The 26476-nt window shown below is 39.8% G+C and overlaps 1 protein-coding gene across 7 annotated transcripts in view; it reads left to right on the forward strand.

The window, feature by feature from the left end:
• Positions 1–26476, forward strand: part of RBMS1 (RNA binding motif single stranded interacting protein 1) — a 146488-nt gene that overhangs the window by 68866 nt on the left and 51146 nt on the right. For 6 of the 7 annotated variants that reach the window (XM_075756848.1, XM_075756842.1, XM_075756844.1 and 3 more), the window contains exon 2: positions 12242–12417. In XM_075756848.1, the coding sequence (XP_075612963.1) occupies positions 12242–12417 (176 nt within the window). Of the gene's footprint in view, positions 1–8785; positions 8809–12241; positions 12418–26476 lie in introns of those variants that run through there. The other variant, XM_075756845.1, reaches the window with a different exon arrangement.

The raw sequence follows: 26476 nt of genomic DNA on the forward strand, positions 1-26476 counted from the left end.
CAAGGAAAACTGGTAAATGTGTTGCAGTGTGCAAACCAAGCAGGGTTTGCTCCCTGGTACTCTGTAGAAAAGCACTATGTGGAAAAGTTTTGCCAACATTATACACTTGTATCTTCTGTCTGTCAGTTTTATACAATGTTGAAAGGTGTAAAACTCTTGGACAGATTTTCAGCTTTTGTAAATAAACGCAGACCCACTGGGTGAGAGTGGAACTAGGCTGATGTGTGCAAGTGCAGAAAACTGACAACTTGCCTATTAAGCCTGACGATTTAAAAAGTTGCTACTGATCTCACTCGTGTTCTTGGGTATGTGTATATGTATGTGTGTAGTGGCATATATACCTACACTACTTGCAGCAATGCAGTCTCAAGCATGGACTCCTTGAATGTCAAAATACCATGACAAATTTAGTACAAACTCATAGTTCCACTTCTGCTGAAATTTAGTTAATAGTCACTTCAACCTGCGCTGAAATAACTGTACAAGTATGTTACTCTTCGCTTTTACGTAACTACAGTGTGCAGAAGGCAGCAGGGTATGAAATCCTGAAGTTGTATTTAGTGTGCACCGTTAGTATTTCTTGAATTAGGTATGTGCTTTCCTTGTTGTACCTGAGACTGGCTTTAATGCTTTACCAGCAGCGTTGTGTATGTCCTTTGACAAGTCATCATAACCAATGCATTGGATCTGCTGCATTTTATCATATTGTAGAATATAAGAACCACAAGTGCACTTTTTGAAATTTCAGAGGTGAGTAACAAAAAGATGAAAGGTGCTTTCAGCCCAGCACAGATCACGCTTACCTCACTTCTATGGCAAATGCTATAAAGGACTATGGAAATAGTTGCAGTGGAGTAACTGGGAAGGACGGTGATACTCAGAGGATGTTTTCTTGTTGTCCAGCTCCTGGAGGAGTCATTCATTCCCCTGGAAAGTGATGCAAGATGCTGCCCTTCTCACTGAAGTCAATTTAACTGTAATTTGCATAGGCACATAAGATGCTGAGCAACAAAATTGAACCTTCTTGGTATCAGTGTTACAACAACCTTTGTGTTGTGCTTGTTCTTTGCTGGTACCTCTGCAGTAGTTAGGCCTGGAGACAGAAATGCATTAGACAATTAGAAAAGGAAAAACATTTGCAAACTGAGTAGGAAGGATAAAATATCTAAACTGATCTCTAAAGCATAAGTTGTGCAGCTCAGAAGAGCCTGTTGATGGGGTTATTCGGATTCAGTCTTGATGATGAAGTCTTACAAAACTGGCTTCTTTTTCTACAGGTATTTTTCTGACATCCCCAGCTGGAGAAAAAGAGGTATCCTGGCTGCAGTGAAGTGGGTGTAGTCTGTCAGAGAAAGATTAAGATTTAGGAATGTAGAAGAAAGAGCCAGAGCCAGCTGCCTGCACTGTCCCATCTATGTTGTCAAAGAACCCAGCAGGAATAGACTGGGGTATACTGCACTGGACTACCTGTTAAATGCTGGTGTAACAGAAAGATGGCCTCACCAAAAAGAACATACGTTCACTTCTTTAAAAATAGAATAGAGGGACGTACGGTAACAATGCTGCTGCTGTGCTGGGTGTAGTATACTGCCCATATGGAACCAGCAGTTGTAGACAAAGGGATTTTGGTCGCAATGACTCCCTCATACATGGTCGGGCACAAGTTCTTCAATTTATTTTTTAACTTGAATAAACAGAAAATGACATAGCAGATCCCATGTCAGCCAAAAGAGCCATCTGTGGTCTAACCCTGTGACAAACAGTATAGCAATAATTCCAATGCCACCAACAGTGAGAAGTTTGCCAAAAAAGCAGATGCTTCTTTTGACATGCATCTTCAGTGCAGTGCTGTTTCTATCCTATAATTGCTGTCTATGGAGGGAGGGTGGATAGGATAGCCAGATGAGCAGAATGATGAAACTGTAGTTTTGAGGGGAAAACCAAGAGTTTGGAAAATAATGACAAAAAATAATAAAAAACCCTATAAAATATTTTTTTGAAAAACTCAAATAAAAAACCCTGCAGAATTCTTGTATGCACTTCATGAAACCTCTGACACTTTTTAAGTAAGAGACAATACTTGCAAGAGCTTATCAGATATTAAGTCTAATACAATACGGAAGAAAGTTTTTTAACTTTTCAAAAGAAAACATTTCCTTCTCTGTTATTTTAAAGAACTAAAGATCAGTCAAACATACTTTTTTTTTTTTTACTGTACTGCTAGTCTTTAATACAGATATTCAAGCATTTCTCTGAATAAGCCAAGGTGAATATCTACATGTCTGTGCTGTACTGTTTTTTAATGTGGTACTTAGACTCATCAACAGCAGCTTTATGAGCTATATAGATTTAGCTGGACTAACCACCAAAATACAAAGATGGATGGCATCCTTAATTGCTAGGCGAAGAGGATGGCCTCGTGAATGTTGCATATTTACTACTTTATGGAATTAAAACTTAATTATCTATTCCCATAAAAATATGCATTTTAACATGTCATAAGTAGAAGTACTTGAAAACAGTAAGTTTCCCATCACATTGAATATTGTTTGTGGCCCCGTTTGTTGGCGCTGGAGGTAAAGGTTCACAACAGGTAATGATAAAAATGGTGAACAAAACAGCAGTTGAACTGGAGATCTGCATTCTTCTAATAGAAGAGCCTGTCCTCTGAACAGAAGTAACTGCTTTGCATGATGCAGGAAAGTCTCACACAGTTTTGCAGGATTCACTTAGAGAAATGGTTACCAGCTGTCCCTTATTTTCCTACAAGGGAGCCAAAAAATACCCAAGATGAATCCAGGTGTCTCATTTTCCATACATTTAAGTCCCACCTGGTGGTGCTGCTTTTGGTATGTTACTTCTTCCCATTACACTATAAATACCGTGAGAAGATAATATGTAGTATTTATTTTCAGATCTCAGTTCACTTGTTTCCAGATTCCATGCATAAGAAAAAATAATTGTCATTTTTCCTTTGCATTTTCTATTATGGAAGATAGCTGGTTGTTTTTAATTTTTCATTAAAAAAAATAAAATAGGAACTTTGTGTTATCCTAACCAGCACAATATTTTCTACTTTGAGGTATTAGTGCACCTTCTGATCGTCAGTCTTGTTTAGGGTAACTTCGCTTATTAAGCAGTGGTTAAAACCAAAAAGGTTCAGAAGCACCATGAATTTGAGGACTGGGGAGGATGAGGAAGCGATGGGAATCAATGATGCCTTTCAGCGTGCCTTTTGCTCTGCCTCCTCCCCTCCCATGGCAGTGCACGCTGAGAAGCCAATGAGTTTATTCAGTTGTGCTCCGCTCCAGTCCACACCTCGCTTTCTGCTACAGGGCACCTTAGAAAGGGAACTGCTGATCTAGGCAGTATTTCTTTATTTTGCTGATGGAAAATACCACATGAGGACAGTGTCAGAAGTCTCAGTCAAGATCTCTAGATATTTACTGTTTCTGCCTTATACACTAAGCTGGTTGCGCTGACAGTGAAGAAAATTAGATTGTTTTGGTGTGATCTGTTTTTGGCAGATCTATTCTGTCTGCTTTTTTCTCATTTTATCATCTTCTAGATTCTTGTAAGCTGATTGTTCAATAATTTGTTCCAGAATATTTCCGGGAATTGAAGTTGGGCTGACTGCTGTGAAATTCCCTGGATTTTCCTCTTCCCCTTTAAAAAAAAATAAAATAAAAAAAAATTGCAAGACATTTGATGGCTGACAGAGAAGTGAAACTATTTATGGGAATGCTATATGTGCCAGCTGTAGTTTGGCTGGATGGCTTTTTCATGTTCTGGGAATTTGACAACTTTCATGAAGTAGAACAACTGCCTGAATACTTGCTCTTTTCTTTCATTTTTCATCTGTTTTGGGCTGACACCTGAAGTGTTTCTAAATGGCCGTAGTGAGTAGGAGTTTCCTCTTTAATGAATGCTTCAGCAAAGTACTATATACGGTGAGAAGGGACCACTATGACCTAGTTTAGGGATCTCCAGAACCTCTTCACACTGTGAGCATGGTAATAGTCATCTGTCCGAGAGGCAGATGCAAATGCTGCATTTCTGCACTTTCCTCCTTAAACTTCATAGCTGCTGTCTTCAGTGCTCTAAGAAGCCTTCCATGTGCTTATTGCTGGTTTTTCATGGACTCTGCTGGAAATATGGCCCATGCCACTATGTAGGACTTCCCTGCTAGCATATGACCCACTGTGGCCCCTCTCCCACCACACAGCCTGAGACATAAAAAACTTATTGAGTCATTTTTGACTTAAAGTCTGTAAGTACTGTTTCCTGAGCTGCCATTGAAGTGCTTGTGAGCCGTACGTGACTTGCCAGCTCTGCTGTGACCATCCCCAGTCTAGTCTTATCTACTGCATAACACAGCAGTTTCCAAGTTAATTGCTGTTTCAGTTGAAGCATTTCTTCTACCAACGATATCTTGGATGTTTCCTGTTGTGGAGAACATTGTAAGATTTTATACCCTGCCATTAACGTGTACCAACAGATGTGTAATGCAAGGGAGGAATTATTTTTATTATTTGTATTCAGTGTTGTTTGTATAAACCCATTAGTATGTGAGTTAAGCCTCTCTGAAAATGGATGTGTTTTCTTCAAATTGCAATTTGAATCCTCAGGCTGGAACAAAAACTTTAATGTAGTCTAGGGATTCAGTACCATTTTCTCTCTGGGTCCTGAGCAAAAGCCTTGGCTGTTTTCTCTGAAGGAAATAGGTCTGCATATTTACTAGAGTCAAGAAGGAAGCTGGCAGTGAATTCTTTTGTGTCTATTGCTCAATGAAGAGCTAACCACAGAAACAAGTACATGTTTTTTTGTCCGGTAGATCTTAGTACCAAGCTGTCTTTCTTAAGGTACTTCAACGTCTTGACTTTCTTTTTATTTTCTTTTAACGTTGGATTGCCGCAGCATGTTCGAGTTTCAGAAACTAAAACTCAAATATTTTGCTTTAGATGTGTCTATAATTCTGTCATGGCTAGGGTGTGGTACCAATGTATTGCTTCAGAGGGTTGTCCAGGGAATCCAGGTATAAAACCGAGAGGGAAGAGGATGCTGTGATTCATGATGAGCAGGTAAAAGGAAGAAGGGGTGACAGCATCTGCAAAGGAACAGGACATAGCCCAGTTCAGCACTCCCGTCTCTCTCCTTTTTGATACCTTTTGTGCTGTGGTGTGGCTAGTTTCTTGTATCCAGCACCTTTTATTTGTCTCTGGGCTAGGGGAGTCAGTCAGTGGAGCACTTAAAAATCCCTGAGAGGGGATAAAATCAATGCAATAGGTGAGCTCCATTTTTTTCATTATTTCTGAGACTTTAGAAGAGCTTCCTGCATCCATTGCTTGATCTGCTGTTGCAACCGCTCCTGCTGTTTCCAAGCTAGAAGTCTTTTTTTTTTTTTTTTTTTTTTTTTTTACTACTAATGAAGAAACCCTGTTGTTGGAGGGAAACCTGTTTGCTAGCATCAGTGTGGGCATTGTCATGTACTTCAATGTGGTCAGGATTATGCTCCCACTTCTTCAAGCATCTTCATAAAAAGGCAATACATAAATTTGGAGCTTTGTTTCATTACTAGCAGAAGATTGCTGTTGTATTAAGCTTTAATATGTATAATTTAAGTAATACTGGCTCCATCTTCTGTAAAAATAAGGGAATGTTACATTTTGTAACAAGCTGGAATGGTGTACTTCTGTACTTTCTATTGTTAGTAATTGTTGCTTTCTGGTAACATAAAGTTTAGTCCTGCTATGTTACTGTGAAGGGTGGTTTGTCCTCTCACCAGCCTGAGGAAAAAGAAGCAAAATAGCTGCCAGTGGGGAGAGAGCTTGGGTTATAATCAGAATAGTCTAGGCGTGAAATTGTTAGGAGCATCTGAGCTGTGTCTAAGGGTTTATGCTAGACTTTGTCTTGTTTCATTGCTGATAGAGCCACTCTCCATGAAGATCTTTTTAAAAGGAAGCTGAGAAGAGCACCTACTCACTCCTGCTTTTTTGTAGTTCAGGGAAGGACTTCTTAAATGGCTCAGGAAAAGGTGTAGTGACTGCTTTCCTGGATTTTGCCGGAAATGTTTCTTGTTCTTACTGGCAAGATGGCTCAAATTAGTTAAAAAAAATGGACTTGAGAAGAAAGACAACATTAATTAAAAAAAAAAAAGTCAAAGTGAAAATAACTTTTTTTAACTTTCATAGATATGCGATGATATCCCTCTATGTTTTTGTTCCCTTTTATTTCCTTTTAGTATGGAGAAGACTGTCATCTGTATTTAGAAAAATAGTTTTTGTAGAACTTAGCTATAACATACAGGCAAGAAAAAAGGCATAACCTCTTTTTTTTTTTCTTGCAAAGCTCCTCTTAAAACTTATGTGTTAAGGAATAAAATTAAAACTGAGGGGCTGCTTTTTCCTGTTCACTGTGGTGATTCTATTTTTTTTTTTTTTTTTTTGGTACTTGATTTTTCAACCTGTTTGTTGCAGTGCGTAGTTGTTATAATGCCAGCTGTAAGTACTTTGGGCATAGTTCTTCCATGCCAAGATATGGAAGGTTTAGAGAGCTTTTTGGGAGAAACCCAGGGCTGGATCTCCAGGTGCTCCTGGGCTGTCTGTGATATTTCATAACAGGGAGAGTCTCTGCCTGATGCCAACCTCCACCCACGGGGTCCTGCCTTTTCCCAGCACCTAGTTGTTTCTGCTCCGTGTGGCTGGAGCACCAATACCTGTCTTCACTATCTGAGGGAAGATGGAATAGGCTTGGGTTTTGGGTGTGCAAATAGCTCTGTATGATGACAAGACACTATATCCATGGTCTCAGCCTTGTGCAGTAAGCCAGCCCTTGCTGGAATTGTCCTGTTGACTCTTGTAAGCATCACTGTGAGACCATGTTCTTTACCCGTGCAAAGAGAAGTAAAGGTTGGTGGTTTAAAGGTGGAAACGGGGACAGGTCTCGGGGTTTTTCCTCCTGAGGGGATTTTCAACAGGAGTTTGGAGGACTCGGCTTCTGAGATGCTCTCTACAGTTCATACTGGTACCATCCTGAAAATGCTTAGAAAGCAGCTGACTTGCCAAATCTTCCTGTGACAAGTGCTGACAGACTGAAGAACAACAGTCGGAGAACCTACCCAAAGGCAGGAGGTGTCAGTACAGCAGCAGCAGGTCTTTCTGTTTCTACTGGTTGACTCATGTCCACTGAAAATTGGACTTGGAGAGGCCTCTAGAAATTGTTTTGCTTGCCATAACATTTCAGACATGATGATGGCAACCATGAAATAGAATAGTGCAGGGCACTCAAAATGGCATCTTCACTACAGCTGTCAGTTTGAAGGCTTAGACTAAGTGACCATGGTTTAATATTTCCTTATCTCAAGAAAGTTGATAAAGCAACTGTCTTCATCAGCAAACAGTCACTTCTGTTGGAAGAGAATTTGGAATTCTTTCTGTTAGGGACATGATTTTATTCCAAACAACCTCCTGTTTCCAAAGTTGTGCACTAAGTGTGGCAGTGTCTTGTTTTACTAGATGTGGCATCTTCTATTTTCCTGAGCCCTCGCTTTCATGGTACACATATAAAGCTCAGTGTTAAGTAGATTAATAAATAAATAAAAAAGCAACCCTCGATTTAATCCAGAAATTTTCCAGATTCATGTAACTTAATACTCTTTATCACTGTGGCACACATCCATAAAAATGCATGGTAATTCTTATATCAATGCCAGTTACTGAAGGTGCTGTTTTGAAATGCTGTAGTGAAATCAGGGAGGTTAGGCAAAGTCAGGCAGGGTAAGCAGGTACTTGAAGCTTAATCACCTGAACGAACCCAGGCAAACACCAATGACAAGATTTTGAAACTGAGATGATCCAAGTAGCAGTTCAGGCTAAATCAGATAGTTAATGTATGCTGTAATTTATGGTTTGAATTTAGAGTAGATGTGTGAGAACTAACTCTTGTTAAAAGTCACGGTACTTTTCCCATCAGGAATTTTAGCTGAGCGAAGGAACTCCTAATTAAATGCTAGCATGTTATATAACTTCAGAGACGTGCTTTTATAACACAAAGTTAGAAACGTAAATGGATTGTTCCCATAATAACCACGCTCTGTTTTCGGACAGTCGTTATCCAAGTTACCTTCTGCTTATTGGAGTTTCCTTGGACTTTTGTAGTCTGAAGGCAGCAAGGATCAGTGTCTGTCAACTCCCAGGTCAAAGGAATTTCTCAGGGTTGTTCTGTTTTGGTTTGGTCGGGTGTTTGTGTTTGGTTGTTGTTTTTTTTTTTTTTGTATGTTTTTTTCCTGTTGACAGCAGAGTCAGTCTTCTCCTCCTTGGCAGGCAAAATGCTGCTCTGACTCACTTGCAGTCCTTAAGCATAGAGTGGTTTATAAGAAAGACAGGAATGGCTCATATAAAGATGAGTATATTCTCCAGTTGTTTTTCAATACTGATTATTGAATTAATGATTATTCTCATTTGGGTTTTACATCAAGCAGAAAACACAGATAGGCAGTTTTCCTTGGTTTAAGGCACTCCATGGGGTCTGTTCTGTCACTGAGCTTTTCCTTTTCCTAATGAGTACCTGTGGCTTTCCCACTGCTGTGGAGGGCTGGAGGGAAGGTCCCTCGGAGATCAGGCGAAGGGTGTTGGGAGCTCCTCACAGCTGGTTCCAGAATGGGATTGGGTGATCATACAGCATATAGGATGATTATTCTGTCACTGGCCTTTTTTGCTTAGATGTTTGTTGATGATGACAGGAAGGAAGCTGCTGCGGAGGGAGAATGATTGCTAATTGCCTTTGGGAGTGAAGACTAAGGAGAAAATGGTAAACCACTGTGAAAATTGTATTTCTTGTGAATGGGAATATTGTCACAGGGACTATGGTCTGTTACTTAGACTTATCCCTCCTCTACTTGTGTTCAGTGTTTTAATTTAAGAAGCAGTGATTAAAAAGAAAAATTAATGAATGTGGTTTTATGTATGTTACATTATCGCAAACTGTTGTGAAGTCCGTATGATAAAATCTTAAGACCAGCTTTCGCTATGAATTTGCAGCAGAGGCTACAGCTTGTAAGCCAAAACTTTTCAAAACTGATTTCGGGTTTTATAAAAAGCTTTCAGTTAATGTTCATGAAAGCTGTTTCTAAACAAACAACCCCAAACTCTGGCCAGGTCTCTGCTGCAGAAAGTCTTGCCAGTGAGCACCGTATCAGCCAGGGGCATGGAAAAAAGTCATACATCCTCTTTGACATCGATACGTTGGCAAAATTCTAGGTGTGGATGCAGCTGTGCTGGCAGAAGAGGACTTTTATCAGTTTAGCTTATGTCGTTTGGGGAGGTGATGCAATTACGCCAGCAGAAAAATTCTTCTGTGGGCATGTGCTGTCAGCGTAGGAGGCTCTACCAGCACAGCTACAGCAGCCAGGCTCTGCGCCGCTGCCGAGCCTTTTGCAGCAACTGGAAAAGAAAAGCCCCTTTGAACAAAAGAGGGACTTCTATCATTTAGTTTTTACAAGTAGCTGTCGATGAGGAACAGAGCGGAAAGAGTGATTCAAGATTTTAAAATTACATTTTAATGTAAAAAATGTGTTTAAGTTGTATGGCATTAAGATGTCACTGGTCGTTTAACAGTTGTCTGTGTGTCCCTGGGTTGCAGGGTTTGGGAGCTGCAGCACCCCCAGCATCTGTGTTTCGTAAAGCCTTTAAGGCTGGTAAAGGTATGGGTGTCTGTGGAAGCAGTGAAAAACCCTCTGTGTGTAAACTTAGGAAGACAACTGTAATCACATTTACATTCCCATCATATTTAGGTGTGACCACTAGCACTAGAGCATCTTCGTGCTTAAATAAAAGTTTAAATTTCTCAGGATGGAGTATTTATGTTTCAGAGGAAGACGGAGTTAGGATTCCTGCGCTCTCTCCACACGCACATTTTCCTCTCCTGCCTTTGGCCAGCTGGTGACAAGATTTTACAAACTTTTGGTTATTTATAATGTAGAGAACCAAAGATGTTAAGGGAAAAAACATTGCAAGAAGTAAAAGCAAAAGCAAACCAAAGGTACTGAAAAACAGAGTAGAGGCTCCAATAGTAATTACCAGTTCAGATGATGACTGGGACGTGTGTGTTGACTCTTATGGCAGCACAAGGGAAGTGAGCATTTCGAAACCTTGAACAGAGCAGTCGTGCGTTTGATCGCTGTGTGCATTTCGAGAACTCTGCTGAAGGCTTCTTCAAAAAGCCTTCACAAAACGAAGAGAAGAGTAGCACCGTGCCAGACTAAGTTTGTTATGAAAATGTTTTGCAACTAGTTGCTCTGTCATTCTGCATTGCTTGTAACCCTAAAAATAATTGCCTGGCGTTACTGGAAGCAGAATGATCTGACAGCCTGAGTTGTGCTGCTATAGTTAAAATCCGTCAGTGTTTCCATTACAAACTTGGAGGGAGGGTTTAATCTTTTTCCCATTTTAAATCATGCCTGGAAGAAATTCTAGATCAGCTCTTCAACTCTGAGTATAAATCTTTTTGAAGAGATTTGATGTTTCTAAAAATCTTTATTTAAAAACAAACAAAGCCCCAGCCCTATGGCAATGAAATACTGATAGTCAGTTTTCAAATTTTAAATGATGAGGATTTTTTTTGGTAACTTTCAGTTAAATTCAATAAGGCAATGCAATGTTTCTACATATCAATGTTGATTTTATAGCAAGTGTTGCAGTTTGCTGTTCCAGGCTATTATTGCTGGATAATAAACTTTGCAATATGCCGAATTGGAAGATTTCAAAACTTTCCTAGGGAAACATCAAAAAAGAAACACATAATTATCATGAAGTGTCTGATATAAGGCTTGCCATTGAATTTTTTTTCCCCACTCATAATTTCATTCCAGTTTCCTGAGGTTATCTTCGAAATAGTTTCACTTTTCTCGTGTATTAAGGCTGTAGTTTCATGGATGCTTTAAACCGAGGTAAACTGTAATCCCCTCCTCCCTGCCTACACATTCCTGTTTCTGCCTTGTGAGAGCCAAAGCTTTTGCGTAGCACAAACCCACATGTGGTGAACCAGATCAGGGAAGATAATTTTTTTGGTTCTGGCTGTGGCTACACAACTGTTTGTACTAGTCCAAAGAAGAGGGTGGCACCGGGGCGGGAACAAGTGAGTCTACATTGACATCTCACTTTATATTCCACTTTATTATTCCTTCCCCCCCCCCCCCCCCCCGCACTGTGCCTTTCCTCTGCAGTTCCCAGGACAGTTCTTAGCTACGAGCTTCTCGAGCCATGGAGGCTCAGGCTTTTGCAGGAAAGGGGCTGCATGCAGCCAATTCTTTTTGTCAGTGCAAACCTTGCAGTCATAAGACCTTTTACTGGCAACTTCAGTTCTCTACAATATTTGTTAAAGTATTCCTCTCTTACGCAGACCTGGTCATAATACTTTCTGTACAGTGTCCTGCTGTGCTGCTGTTTGTTAATGCAGTAAGATTAAGCTTGCTTTACTACAGATTTTCTCTAAGACGTTTTTACATTCCATTAGGGTCTGATTTTAAGAGCAATAGCATTAGATACCTTGAGGACTACGTAAAAGTGCTTATCTGCTTTTCAAATTTGAATTTGTTGCCATTATACAGAATCTGTTTCTTGATACTCTTGAAATAATCCACAAATACTGAGATCAGTGGCAGTATGAAAGTTCTACCAAGGCACGCAATTAATTTAAAGTCTAGTCCTTAAGTTGCCTGTGCTCCCTCTCGATCTTTAAAAACATAATAGCAATACTGTGTGAGGTACTAAAAGCTAGAAAAGATACAAAAGAGGCTTCTAATTATTTTTATATTTCTGGATGGATGAAGGAAATAGCATAATCTTTGTCTCTGCCATAACAATTCATTTATGATGTGAAATTGTCATAGTGATGTAAACTTAGCTTATACCTGCTGGAATCTAGAAGAACAATATCTCTTATTTCATTTTCACATCCGATGCCACAATGAAAAGTGATAAAATCCTATGAGTAATATTCAGCAGAGGTTATATATGGTTTGAGCCTGTGTCATGCATTGAGCGTGGTTGGGTGTATTAGAATGTACCTGTGAATCCTGTCCCAAACGTGGTATGAAAGCAGGTGTATTTTTTTAAATACATGAGTAATTATGTACAGATTTAACACAGCGCTCCGAATGGTAAACAGGCTACTGTAGACTGAGCTAATGTGTATGCTGCGATTGCTATCTATAGTTTCCTCTAACGCGCTTTTTCCTTTGCAGCAGTCCATTGTACCAGCCCACCCAATGGCTCCTCCTAGTCCCAGCACCACCAGCAGTAATAACAACAGTAGTAGCAGCAGCAACTCAGGATGGGATCAATTAAGTAAAACAAACCTTTACATCAGAGCACTGCCTCCAAACACCACTGATCAGGACCTGGTAAAATTATGCCAACCGTAAGTACTATGCCTAAATATAAATTATAATGTCATACCTTAAAAGCTTATAATAGGTATACAATTTGAGTGTTTGGAATATGAGGGAAGAAAACCAGATTCGTAAATAAAAATCCTCGTGCTGTAGTACGATGGCAAGTTTCAACTTCCCTGGCAATCAGAACGAAGAAAATGTATGTGGCACTTTGGAGAAGCAAAGAAAGTTGAAATATAGTGGTGAACAGAAGCAACCCATTGGTTTAGTAAAAGCTATGATCACCCATACTGCTGCCTGATGCTGTTGAAATAACAGATAAATGCAAATTAATACCTGAATGTGAAACTTGCTATTAAGAACCTGCAACAGAGGGTCTTCTCTGTTCACTACTAAGATAATCTGTTGATACAAACTCCTCAAGTAATTTTTCTGCATCACTGTAAATTCCAGTGTGCATTTGAATGCTCATCCTAGTTTGACTCATTTGTGTTGGCTGTGCGTTACTGCACAATTATATTTATGATTCGAAATAGTTGATCTGCGTAAGAATCCGCTCTAGCGGCTGGAGTTCCAGGTAGACTTGGCTTAGCAGAAGGTTTTCAGGCCATGTTGTTAACATGAGATTTTTTTGCTTGTGTGAGTTTTTGCTTTTGTTTTTTAATTTTTACAGCAGCAGGTACCTTTTAGTTACTTTCAGTTATGGGTCAGATGTCAAGAGACACTGCAATTGTGTTGTTTATACACTGTTTAAAATCACCTTTCTTAAATGTTTTACTGAAATTTTAAAACCCTTAGAACTTCTGAAATTCGTAGTGCACTTTCTGGATTATTTTGAAATCAAAAGTACTTAGCTAAATTTTCAATACTACCTGTAAGAAAACGTCCAAATCTCTCTTGAATGAATGGAGAATCATTAAGGTTTGTACATAACACTACTGCCTGCGATTCTCAAAGTCATTTTCCGTTCAATTTAGCAGATAAGTAACTGGGAATATACAAAAATACATGCCCAAGGTCACAACAGAAGTTAGCAAAATAGTTAGGAAAACCTGTAAGTCTTGGATCCCAGCTTATATGAGGCATGTTTGTTTTTGAATATTGCAAAAACTCTGATACCTAATTTATAGAGAAGAATTTTTTTTCTTTTTTAAACAAAACTTGGCCTTTCAGGATAGTAGTGACATATCAGTTGTCTTAGTATTATAATAAAAACAACTTGTTCTCGGGTCTTTAAAAAAAAAATTTTCCGTTTGGTCACTTTCCCAACAGCAAATGAAATCCATGTGTTTTACAGAAAAGAGAAGAGATTATCAATCTGTGAAAAGATTCATTGATAAATAAGACGTTTTTACAGCTTCCCACGTGACAATGACCTCTTGTCACTTGAATTTTAGTTGCCAATACGCATTTTACAGAAGTGGATTTTTCCTTCCCTTTTGAACTGATGAAGAAACCTTTTGGCTTGCACGCTCATGTTCTGAGGTTATTTTGCACTGGAGCCGCCCAGTAACTACTATTTGTGCAGTCGTTACTATAGCTCCTTAATCTCTTTCTGAAGACATTTTGGTTTGCATAGTCTTAGATGTCACTGATACATGAACGTCCTAGAAAAAATGTGTTCAATACTTTGCTGCAACTGGTCCTTTTCCTCCTGGGTAGCCAAAGATTCTGATTTTGTTTTAGTTGCTGTTCAATATATAATTGTAGTTGGAACAGCATGAATTTTGTAAATAAAGAAAAGGCAAGAGCTGGAGTCATGAAGTTACTAAATCAATTCTGACATGAATTTGCAGACTTGGAAGGTTGTGGCATTTCTTCCTGTGAGATATTTCTCTCCAAAATGTCTTACTGAGAGGAAAGGAGGCCCTGTCTCAAAATTCTCCATTTCTGCTAAGGAACCAAGTGAGATGTCCAGAAATTCTAGACTTGGAACATCTTTCAAAAATCTGGGTAATCTATTAAGAGCGTTAGGTTTCTCTGCCAACATAGCCCCTTAGCCACTAACTTGATGCTGCAGTAAGATAGAAATGACAACACTCTCTCCTTGCTCACAGAAGCTCAATAATCCACTTTTATAGACTATGGAAAGTTTCAGATGCAAGATGTTTCCTTCCCACAAATCTGCCTAAACTTCTAGGACATAGAGGGCAAGATATTCTTGAAAGTGGACCTGCCATGTTCACTGTTTAAGATGAGACAATAAAAAATAAACGGAGAATAAAATGTTGGACATGTAGAAGTCAGTGTAGAAACTGCTGTTTACTCTAGATCTCTGAAATATTTTCACTAGCTCTTTTCAAATGCCTAAGATTTTACTGGGAGGCTTTAGAGTAATTTTAGCTCCTTTTTCCCATATAGAGTGGATCTTGCTGTCCTAAGAGGCTGTCCACTGGAGTCCTTGATGCTAAGGATGGATAGAAAGGCTGCTCTGCATATTGCAGAAATGGTCTTGCTAGCTGGTGATAAGCACTTTTCAGTGGATATACAGAAAAAGGTCACTGGCTTTTGCTTTATACCTTTTGGCTGTTGTCAGACAAGACAGAAGAACACCTGTGGGTTGGGGAAATAATGGTTAAAAAATGTCTTGTCACTACAAATGCCAGAAACATCCCATCTGCACAGATTTTCCCTCTGATCATCATGGACTTCTATCATATACTGTACTGAAAAGTTATTTTCAGTGATGGTTATTATAGAGAAATACTGCTTTTGGTATAATCCCTCAGAATAAAAGGTAGCAGAATCTATAGAGTTCTTGTGTATTGGTCTGGTTATACAGTGACTTTTATTTGCTTTAGTCAATATGTTTGGTTTAGTTCTTGCTTACAACAGCTAGCAGTGCTATTTTTGGCTGTGTTTTTATTTTGATTAATTATTTTTGGTGAATCACTAGAGAAACCTCTTATCAAATTATAGAAGTGTTGGGTTTGCTTTCCTGTTGCAGCACAGCTGCACAGTCTTTACGATCACAGTAGGCAAATGTTCACCAGTTTTGTGGAAAAGTACTTTCCTGGCAAGAGCGCAGTTTGCCAATATAGGTCTCTGCAAACCTGCTCTCCACCTTCATTAGCTTGGTTCTTTCTAGTGCTCTATTAGGTGAAGCATTCTCCTCTTTTCCAAGATGAAAAGAGCATATTATAATTTTGTTGTGAAGGCTTACCTGGGAGTACAGCTATTTTCAGATAGTATTATTGGCTTTTGTGTGGGAAATGAAGCTGCCACGTTTCTGAACACTTCATTCAAACTCAAGCCTGCTACTCCAGTTCTGCGTTGTGAAAACAAATTTCTTCATATCAGTTGTGCCAGAGGCAGAAGTGTGGGGAAGAATAAGGTAGGTATTATGTTTGTTGCAAGGATGTCATAACAGCCAACCCAGAACCAGAGCCCGGTGTGTCGGGGGGACACCACATGAGTCAGCCCTGGCCATAAGAGCTTTCCATCAGGTATGTAAGGGTAGGCAAAGCAATTGATGCAATGGCCCACAGATACCATCTTTTATGTGGGAGGCTAGACAGGAGAAATTGGCTAAATAGAAGGACAAGAGCAGAGGAAAGGAAAAATCAGAGTAAGGAGCTGATGAGCACGGTTTGGGGAAGCCTGCTGGAAGCCGCCCACGCTCAGCATTGGCAGTTCCTTTCCCAAACCATGTAGTACCATTGCATGAGCTCTGTTTTACTGAGCAAACCTCTGCCATGAAGTGCAGGTTTTCCAGCGTTGCTGGAGCATTGTTGCCTCAGCCATGCTTAATTGTACTTCCTTCCCCTGGCATGGCTATCGATGCCTGATGTGCCTCCTTCAGCTGTTTGTGTTGGGTTTTTGCTTATGAATATATTATTTAGGCTTTAATTGTACTTTCTTATTTGGTGACTGTTGGACAGTAGTTTCTTGTAGCTTATTTAATATCTGGATATGAAGATGCAAGATTAAATCCATTCCAGTTATTCACTGAAATTGTTGAGGTTGCTTTTGTGATTAGGGACTTAGGCAATTGTGTCTTAGGAGATTCAGCCAGGAGTTTAACTTGCTTTGACATGTTTTCTAGGTGCTTTCCAGACTTTTACTAGATGTGTACTTCACTGTGGGTGACCTTTATACCCAAGCCACACGGTTCCAAAGCCCTGTGCTTTCCACCGTCTTGCTTATGATTTGCTTACTAGCCTGCAGCGTGACATCTCTTAACGCTGAATTTCTTCAGAGACCTCCTTTTGTGCCATTTACATCATTAAATGAGGATGATGAAGCAGACCCGTTACCCTCCTGACAATCCCCAGTTCCAGGGTGAGATTTGAAGCTTTGAGGCTTAACCCAGGTCTCCCCTATTCAATTCAGCATAAATCATCACGCCAGCCCACCCTTTGACGTGCTCCCTTCAGGCTGTTTGCTCGTACTGTGTCGCTTGTATTGAGCTGTTTGTAGTCTACATGATTTTTTTTGTTTTTAAATCTGTTTTTCCTCTGGACAGTTTCACTTAAGGCTTCCCCCTTAAATTATTGCTGTATGGTGGTAATGCAGGTTTTTAATGGGATTACAATTAGGAAAGCAGCTGGTTTAAGGTAACAAAGTTAGTGATATAATTACCACAACAGACTGTTGTTCTGCACCAGGATGATCGGAACACAAAACCCGACCATTGTAGCAGCTACCTTTGCTTATGTGTGTTGGGAAATCACATTTCTTCTTGAGAGAGTATTTTAAGGATTCCTTCCTAAATATTCAGCATCATGAACACAAGCATAGGTAAAATTAATGACAGGCTGATGGTGGTTTTGAAACATTTGAGCCAGACGTGCTATACAGCTCTGTTTTCACAGCACGGGAACATTTTTGTAGTTGCATTCTCTAATGTTTCCCAGTTTTGGGGCAAGAGCACCTAAAAGTTGTTTCAATTCCCTGCTCTTAATAAAACACACATTTTTATTGAGTCATGTGACATCTCTTAGCATATTAATGTTTCCGTGTTCTTTGCTTGCCGTATAATTGTGACCTCTCCCCGTGCTGCCATTTCCCATCTCCTTCAAATACACTCAGGACCGAGAAGTGGTGAACTGGAGCTCTAACATTTACTGTAGCAGGCAGCTGTTGTCACTGCGGTCAGTTAAGAGCAAGAAATCTGCTAATTTTACTCAGCATATCTCATTAAAAAAGGACGTAGCTGGACTCTAGGAAATAGTCCGATTATCTTTTGCATTTACCTCTCTTGGCAGAATGGGCTGGGCAGGTGACTGCTGCTCAGTTGGGTCTAAGGAAATGTCTGTAGCACGTGAATACAACTCCTTTAGATAGATGATGCGGGTCAGGGAAAGCGGAATGGAAGACTTCAAAGCTAACTCCTCCAATTTTTTGAAGTATTTTCTCTTCATTCCTTTCTCTTTATTCTCCATTTTTCTTGCATTTTTCTTTCATGGTTTGTCAGCTGCAGTGAAATATTGCATTCATAATTATGTGGAATATGATTTCATGTCATATAATTAAGTGTGATACATCAGTGTCTCTGAAACTGTTCCCTTTGAGATCAGTATTAATACTGATTATACTGGAGCAGGAGCCTATCTATTCTTACTTTTTTTTAGGGTGGAAAGATGTCCTCTACAGTTAATTCTTTTAGACATTTATGTATGCATTTTTTTAAAAAATAGTATTACTGCATACATCTCTGAATAAATAACACCAGATTTACAGAATACCATTGGGTTGCAGGAGGAGGTAGATTATTTAGCAATTGCTCAGTATGTGATTTGTAATGTTTAGCTTTGTGCTGTATGGTACCAGCATCATCTTTTTCTTTATTCCTTCCTCAGGGACTGTGGCATGGTTTGGTTTTGGTATAAACTGCAGTGGAATTCCCATATCTGTACTTTTTCCATCCGTTTTTTCTCTTCGGAGCAAACACAGCACCAAGAATGGTGAAAGTATGTTCCCTAGATGTAATAACTGATTGTACCAGTGCTGTGCTGCCTGTGCCGGCACTCGCTGGTGTGGAGCGCAGCGCTGCAGAGAAACACCCGCGGTAACCTCGGGACCAGGATTTAGATAATCTCACTTGTGTTCTGCCCAGCTGATGCACCCAGTTTCTCAGCTAGACAAACTGCCATAGGAGGAGTTGCATGCCAGTGTGGTATGTAAACCGGCTCTGCTAGCTTCTGTGACGCCATGATATGCTGGGCAGATACAGATGTCTGAGCTGATGATCTTTTAAGAGGTTGCTATCATTTAAGAGGTTGCTATCAAAAATAAGTATCCCATTTCTGCAGCTGAGATGAAATAGTATTCAGTTTTGCCAGATGCACTGGAGGGATGTAGGCCTGACACGGATGCTTCTTGTTGTTAAGGCTTGACTTCCACAGTTAGTAGCGAGGCATTTGTGTGGCGTGCCGTGGGAATTGCGACTGGCCTGGATATGCGATGTTTGATTTAAATAGTTGTTTCCTTTATGTTCTATCGACTGCTTTCAGCAGTCATGTTATGAAGTGTCTAGCCTGGCATGATGTGAAGGAAGACTATCTATCTTTCCTTCAATATTTGCACTTTAATTAGACAGAAATAAAATTTAGACAGCTTTACATTCACGATCAAATGAAATCCACGCTGAAATCCTCTCTGAGTAGTTCTGGGGTATTTTTTTTACACAATAATGCCTTATTGTAGGATGTCATTAGGGAGCCATAGGTATTTTGGGGAAAATTGTAATTGAGAAAAAGTTAAAAAAAAAAAAAGTTGTCTTCTGGAGTCTTGTCTTCTGGAGTCCTGTCCTCTGGATGCAGACAGTCTCTTGAAATGCTTTGAATTTAAAACAAATATAGTTTTAATTTTGTGATTAAGCTAAGATTGAAGTTTTTTGAACTCAGTATTTCATTTAGCCTAACAGTAATCAGCAGTTCCCCTCAGCACACTCTCTTAAAATACAAGCGATCTGAATACAAATGCACTGAGCAACTCTGTCTGCGCTGTGGTCGCAGATGCAGGGACCCAGCGATTGCACAAGCTCCATCTCCCCCAGGAGACGGGAGTTTTGTTTTGGGGCTGGAGGAGAGGCGATCCCATGGAATTTCCTTTAGGAAGTGGGGGCGAGGGAGGAGAGTGGAAGGAATGTTTCAGCCACAGCTGCTTGTAAAAGAAGCACTAGGAAAGCAGATTGGTAAAAGCTACCGCCATCGAAGATATCTTGTTGGAAAACAAAAAGCTGATTTGGTAATGTGGGGCCTGTAAAATCTGTGCGTGTTTGCAAGTCTGCAGGTATTTGTTGTACGGAGATGCAACCCTTGCTCCCTATCGCTGAGCCGCAGGGAAGAAATGTCCCGTGGCAGCTGGTGGAATGCCTTTGATCAGGGTCCTGGTCCTGAGCTTCCCTGATGGCAGGGGCCCGTCTCAGATGGGAGGTGATAGCACCACAGTTATTCATTAGAATAACCACTAATTCCAGAACATTTTGAAGGGGATTGTTTAATTTTGGTGAACTACAGAAAATGTTAATGAGTGCTAGTCAGGCTCTGTAGTGGGTTCTACGATGCAGATTCTAAAACCTGTCCCTTCTCTTAGAGACCACTTAGGCAGACGTCTCGGTCAGAAACCATTTCAGAATTGAAACAGCTTAGAGTCTAAATTGATTTCTGCCCACGCATGCTTACATTAAACTTGCCCTTTTTCTCAGGATACCATTCAGCGTAGAAAGCAGAATCAGTATTTGCAAACAGATTGTTTTATCTAATGTCTAATATCTCTTATGGTTTCACATAACTCATAGAAATCTCGTGAAGCCTTGACTTTGTTTGCTAAAGGTTAGTTCTACTTAGCTCCGATTTCTGTAACGTTAACTCCTTGAAATGAAAAAATGAGCCGCCTGATGTTGACACATTATAAGACCGGTTTTTTTTTTTTTTTGATAACCTTTCAATCTTTTTTCCCCCGATGTTGTTGCCAAGCTGCATTTAGGGTTGGGAAAGTAACACCACAAATTGTATGCAACCCAGATAATAAACATCCATAGCAAATACAAATTCAGATCCTATTACCTCCCATGAAACTTGTAATTGAGGTAAAGAGGGAGAAAAATGAAAAATCAGTGCTTATCCTTTCCTACAACTTTTACCCTAAAATTGTATCCTGTTTTTGACATTCAAAAAATGTCAACTGCCTCAGTTCAATTTGAGCAGTGCTTACTTAAGACTCAGACCAACCCTGTAGAAAATCAAATTTCTAAAGGGCTGCTGGGAGAAGAATTAACATTTGATCATTTAAATATCTAATCTTTACAGATAGACGTGCAGTACCTGGAAAAAAAGTCGCATTTTAATTTAAATGTTATGATACATGGACATAGAGCGAAAAACACCAATGAAAAACAGAAAGAGAAGACTTTGATTTGGGGCCTGTTTTGACACTGTTACTAGTACAAATATTCCAGTTGAAATAACCTGTGCGAGTTGAGCTAATCATTAACAGAATCAATTTTGGTGGAAGAAATATGTTCTGATTCGTACTCCTATGGTGCCCCTTCTATTTCTATTTCTTCTCTTACTTTAATCTCTTAATATCCCAAAAGAAGAAAAATTTGTAATCTGTTGCTTTACTGCCACAAGAGAAATCCCCCAAGATACACGTTGTGTGTTATTTCACAAATTTTTTTAGTGTTAATAATTACATTTAATTGATCATTTTGGCCATCTTAATTGAAGTATATTAGCCCAAAATATACATTTTTAAATGTTTCTCTCTTCTGTGCAGTTGTGTAGTTGTACATACTATCTTTTAAAAAGCAGAGTATGGATCAAAATTTTTGCCTAGGAGAATACTGTTGACTTACGGCCTTACACATAATCAGTATTTCAAATCCTAGTGCTGCTTTTTGGCTTAGACATAGTCAGTAACAAGCTTTCACAAATCTATCAAAATATCGGCAATTATTCTGGAGCGTTAATAAGGACTTCTTCTTCAATGTCTGAGTGAATGCAGTTGTGAAATAAGTGTTATGTTAATAGAAGATCTAAAACTGGGAGGAAAAAAATGCTTCATACAGGGTAATACAAATACTGGAGAAATCTCAAATCTTTTATTTGCAAACCCAAAATGTCAGAAGTAAAATGATCTAAACACTGGAAAAAGAGCCAAGCTAATATTTCTAGTTTCAAGGACTCTGCTGATGGAGTAATTGAAGAGCTTTTGGAGCAGAGTTTTACAGTTCAGTACATAGTTTATTTAGCATGTATGTAAAATTGCCAAGGAACCGGCGTGTTAACAAACCTAGCGTGGAACAGAAATGCTTGCCTGAGCCCCTAAGATGATGGCAAGCGTGACTCCTGTTTGTTTGCAGTGTGCTTGCAAAGCCTGATCCTAGAAAGCACGGAGCACCTGCAGGAGCCTGCAGCCCTATGGCCAGTATTGGGGCTTAAAACCACTGAGTGCTGGCTCCACGGCACAGACTGTTTGATAGCCAAGGCTGAGCTTGTCAGCTACATAATTGCACAGTGCCAGATAAACTCCATGCTGCTTTCGTTTGGTGTGGGTGTTTTTTCCCCCTTCCTTCTTCTTCTCAGCCTTTAGCTCTGAGGTACCCCAAGGCAGAAACCTGCCCCGTGTTAAGTCTGAAAGCCTTGGCTGAGTTCTGGAGAAGCTGTTTGGCAGAGAGGAGAAAGACTCTTTCCCTTCAAGGCCTGAGGGTATCAGCATGGTGCAGTATCCAGTAGAGCTGACGTAGTGGTGTGCATTTCCTTCCCTGCATCGCTGTTTGTACTGCTGTGATCTGAAAAGGAGTGTAAATCATCGGCTTTTTTCCTTTTTTTTTTTTTTTCCTCCCAATATCCTGTATTTAACCCCCTATGTTTCCCACACTTGAAGCTACTTCCGTTTACTGTGTGGCAGGCCTTGTCTTAACTTCACTGTTGAGGCTTTTTTCTATTTGTTGCCAGAGATCTATTTGCTATATTTTGAAGATCTCAAATACTGAGAGGGCAAGTGTTGCTCCATGTTCCTTTCTCTCAGTGGCGGCTTCCATGGTGCAGTACAGAGGTACAGTGCTAGGAGTGAGACACCATTAGCGAGGACTGCTGTTGAAAACAATCTGTCATCATACCAAGGCCTCAGCATGAATGTACAACTTATTATGTAAATTAAGATAAATTCTTTTTGAACATCTTCCAAATACTCAGAGCTATGGCATTATAAAAATATACAATAATCTGTCCCATTCTTCCGTTCTTCCCAAATGAACTGCATGTTACTTGGTTCCATGAGACATTCTGATGTTTTTCCCCACCCATTTTATTAATTGCTTGTTCAGTTAAATATTTGTTAATTCTCTTTGAAGTCTAAGACTCTGAATTACGTGGTTTCGCAAATGTCATTAAATATTTTGCAAAGAGTGTCCCTCCCCGGAAGAGGGGACAGCCCTGACTGTCACTGATCACGTGTTTCCCATCTAAGACTTGAACTGAGATTGAGGTGGCAGTCTAAGGAGCACAGGTTTACTGTTTGGGACAACTGAATTGCGTAGAATTGATGAGGTGCAAAAAATAGGTGGGTTCACAGTAGTAGATCACAGAAAGGCCCAAGTTGTTAAGATGTTCTTGGGTAGACAGCCAGGGTAAGAAAAGTTTTTGAGTCTGATTCCTTTTTGAAAACCAGGAAAGACTTAATTTTTTCCCTCTTAAGTTTCCATTTAACCAATAAATTGCACTTTTTGAAGCAATGACCTGAAGCAGACCCTGTGTTGGTCTAAATCAGTATGGAACATGGGACTCTTGCTCCATTTGTGGTCACTCTTTTGGTCTTTTCTATCAAAGATGTTGCCCTTTTAATTGTTACTTAAAATTCACTGATCAAGTGACACTGACTGTATTCTCAAGATAGAGCCCTCCACCTGACCTCACTTGGGTCCAGCTGCCTCACTTAATCGGAGGAGATTAGGGATTTGGACTCCTCCATGGTTGTAGCTGAAAGGTGCAGCAGCAAGACTTTACTTTCAAAGGTAACTGGTTACTGATCAAGCATCCTAGTGATGTTTATATGGTGGATATAGGTTTTGGGAGCATTGTTAGTTTCTTTATCTTGTGGGATTAAAAAAATTAGATCATTTAATTAGAAACAGAGCATCATACATCTAAATATATAGCTGTAAAACCAGATGCTCAATTCCTTATAATTGACTTGCCATATACTTCACAATACACTAATAAAAACCTTTCAGAAAAAGTGATCCACTGCTGTTTATATCATTGCAACAAAACTAGTTAAATTTTTGCCATAAAAAAGGGGAAATTAGTTTGTTTCTCTGGATGAAAAATCATGAGTTCCTGTGACAGAAGACATGTTAGTGCCGTTGGGGTGGTTTAGCTTTGCTCTTCTTTTTGTGGTAGTTAGCGTGCCCTTTTTTGCCCTTTTCTTAAGTGAAGGGGAGGGAGGCAGCTTGAAGTGTAGAGGAAAGAGTAAATTTTCATAATTTTATATTGTAGTCAGGAGGGAGTATTTCTGAGGGCAATGTTTTCTTCTGCTCATTAGTGTCCTTTCCAAACTTCTGCTTTGTTCAGTGGGACAGAATTTGCAGAAATCTTAATTGTTCCTCAGGGATTTAACTGGATTTGTATTTGGACCTGGGTCACTGGTGTTGTGCCTTCTTCAGGATCTTATAGTTGTCGTCTTCTCATGCTTGTGCCAAAGATATTTGACAACTCTTGACTTCAGCTTCTGCAGTGGTGGAGGAAATGTGAGGCTATTTCTCTCAAGTTGCTTTCCTCTAGTGGTAGAGGTCAGCATTTGGCTGTGACAGCTCTCCTTTATTTTTTTGGCAGTCAGTTCTCTGACATTCTTGTTGATGAGATCATCCCCACTAGGGCTTTCAGAAGAACATCTGACTGGGGCTCAAATTCTTCTCCTTCTGCTGTTCTGACCATATAGTATGTTATAGGAAAGGTCTGAGTCCTTCACCATAAATAATTTGCTTCTAGATACCTTTTGTTGACCCAAAGATCTGTGAATTTGTGGTTTCTTCCTTTCACTGTGATTTAGTTTCATGTTGAGGGTGTGGATTCTTTTAATCCCGAGGATAATTTAAGAGAAAAAAAGTATCATTAAATTACTGCAGTCTGAGTCATACTTGGTCTGTGAGCTTAGTTCCCTGTCCTTCCCACACAGCATTTCCGATACGCAGTGAGCTGAGGGTGTGCAGGAAAGACTGTAGCGTGACCTAGATGCTGTTTAACTCGTTACTAATGAGTGACTTACTGACATTGGATATAGCCATGGTCACTTTGCATTCTCAGTCCTTTTTTGTGCGATAGCTCTATCCATTACATTTTCCTGTTTCTAAGTGGTTTTCATAAAAAATATTTTAAGATTTCTATTTGGATTGGTTTAAGCATCTTGTTTAGATAAACTGATCGGAAAAATTAGTAAATGAACTATTTTAGAATCTGAAGCGTAGGCATTGAGATTCATCCTCAAGTAGAAGTTGCGGCTTCTTTCATACAGTACTTTGTCACTTCTAAGAGAAAGTTTGTTCTGCTGCCCTCTTGCAGGTGAAAAAATAGTTATCTCAAGCTCTTGATAATAAAAAAGGTCTGTAAGCCCAGAAACACTGTGACCATGGCATACAAGCTCCCTTGTTGGCAAATGTTGTTGGATCTGGTCAAGAAAGGTGGTGATACAGAACTACCTTAATTGACTTTGGGCTTGCCTGTCAGCTTTGCTGTCGTGCAGTGGTTGGTTGATTTTTCTTGGCTCTGTATGAGAATGTGTTTTTTGAATAGTCCCTTCTGTGGCTGCTGGTGCTCTGGGTTTGTGAAACCACTGGGGCCACTCCTTTCAAGAAATTTTGAATCCATGTCTGTTTAATGTAGATGCCATCCAGGCTTGCAGTTGATACAGCCAACTGGAGGACCCCAGTTTTCTTTGAGCCTAGTTGACCCAGTCTTAAGTCACGCCTTTGCACAGATGGTCATGAGTTGGTTTTTCACTGCTAGGCCAGGATTACCCTCCCTTGTTTGTGTTCTGCGCTGGGAAGCCCAACGAAGCCCAAGTGCTTCCTCAGGCACACCGGCCAAAGTACAGTCTGGGACACGGAATTTATCCTTCCATGGTTGCACTTGACATAGTCATTATACAAAAGTCACTGGAAATAAGGGTCTGGGGGGGTCATATTGGTTTCAGCCAGCTGGAGTATGTTCTATGTGACAGTGTGGCAGTGGGCAGCGTGCTGGGACTGCAGGGCTGTCTGCAGCTCGGGGCTAAGCGCAGGCTGAATGTGCGATGGCTCCAGAAGACTTGAGCTGTACTTGGCTGGCTGCTCTAGTAATGGGATCAGAACAGGTTAATGGTGTTTTTAAAGAAAATGGTATATTTAAGCTACCAAAAGCAAACTTCCAGAGAGGTGTCTATTACGTTCTCTTTGCAAAACCACAGAAATCAAACTCTGCCTCCTGCTTGCTTCAATCAATATTCAAAAGACTGTCTACCTTAAGCAGTATGAAACTGAGGACATGTCACTGAATGTGAACCTGACGCATCAGCCACAAAGGTTGCACTTCAGATTTTTGTGTTACAGCTTGTGGTTGCTCATGTATCTAAAATTTGGCAACAGATAGATAGTATATTTTTTAATGCGTAACACTCCTCTGTCCTTATCTCAGCACTTAATACTACTGCAGACATCTTTTCAACAGAGCCATGCAGTTATAATCGGTAATATGTGAGCTGATGTTTCTGTTCAATAACATACAGCCACTTAAATGCCCTTCTGAAGTATTTTGACCCCTGGAGAGAACTACTTTAGTACAACCATTTTCCCTATTGAAATGGAGATATTTGCTATTCAGTGCAGCTGGGACTTGAGACTAGAGAAGCAGATTCAAATAGGGATCAATTCTACATGCCATGCTATTAAGGGGGCAAGGTGTCTGAAAGGTTTAGCAGTAATTTTGAATAATTTGTCCATTTAGTGCTGTTCTAGTGTGATTGACATTAAGTTACCAGAAATTAAAGGAGATCAGACTCTAATATTAATTTTACAGTTTCTTCATAATTAAGTGTTAATTCCAGTATAGAATAGCTATTCAAAGCAGGATTTTAGTATTAGTATTTCATAAAAGAAACACT

Source organism: Balearica regulorum, chromosome 6 (genome assembly GCF_011004875.1).
Source record: "Balearica regulorum gibbericeps isolate bBalReg1 chromosome 6, bBalReg1.pri, whole genome shotgun sequence".
NCBI classification, from domain to species: domain Eukaryota; kingdom Metazoa; phylum Chordata; class Aves; order Gruiformes; family Gruidae; genus Balearica; species Balearica regulorum.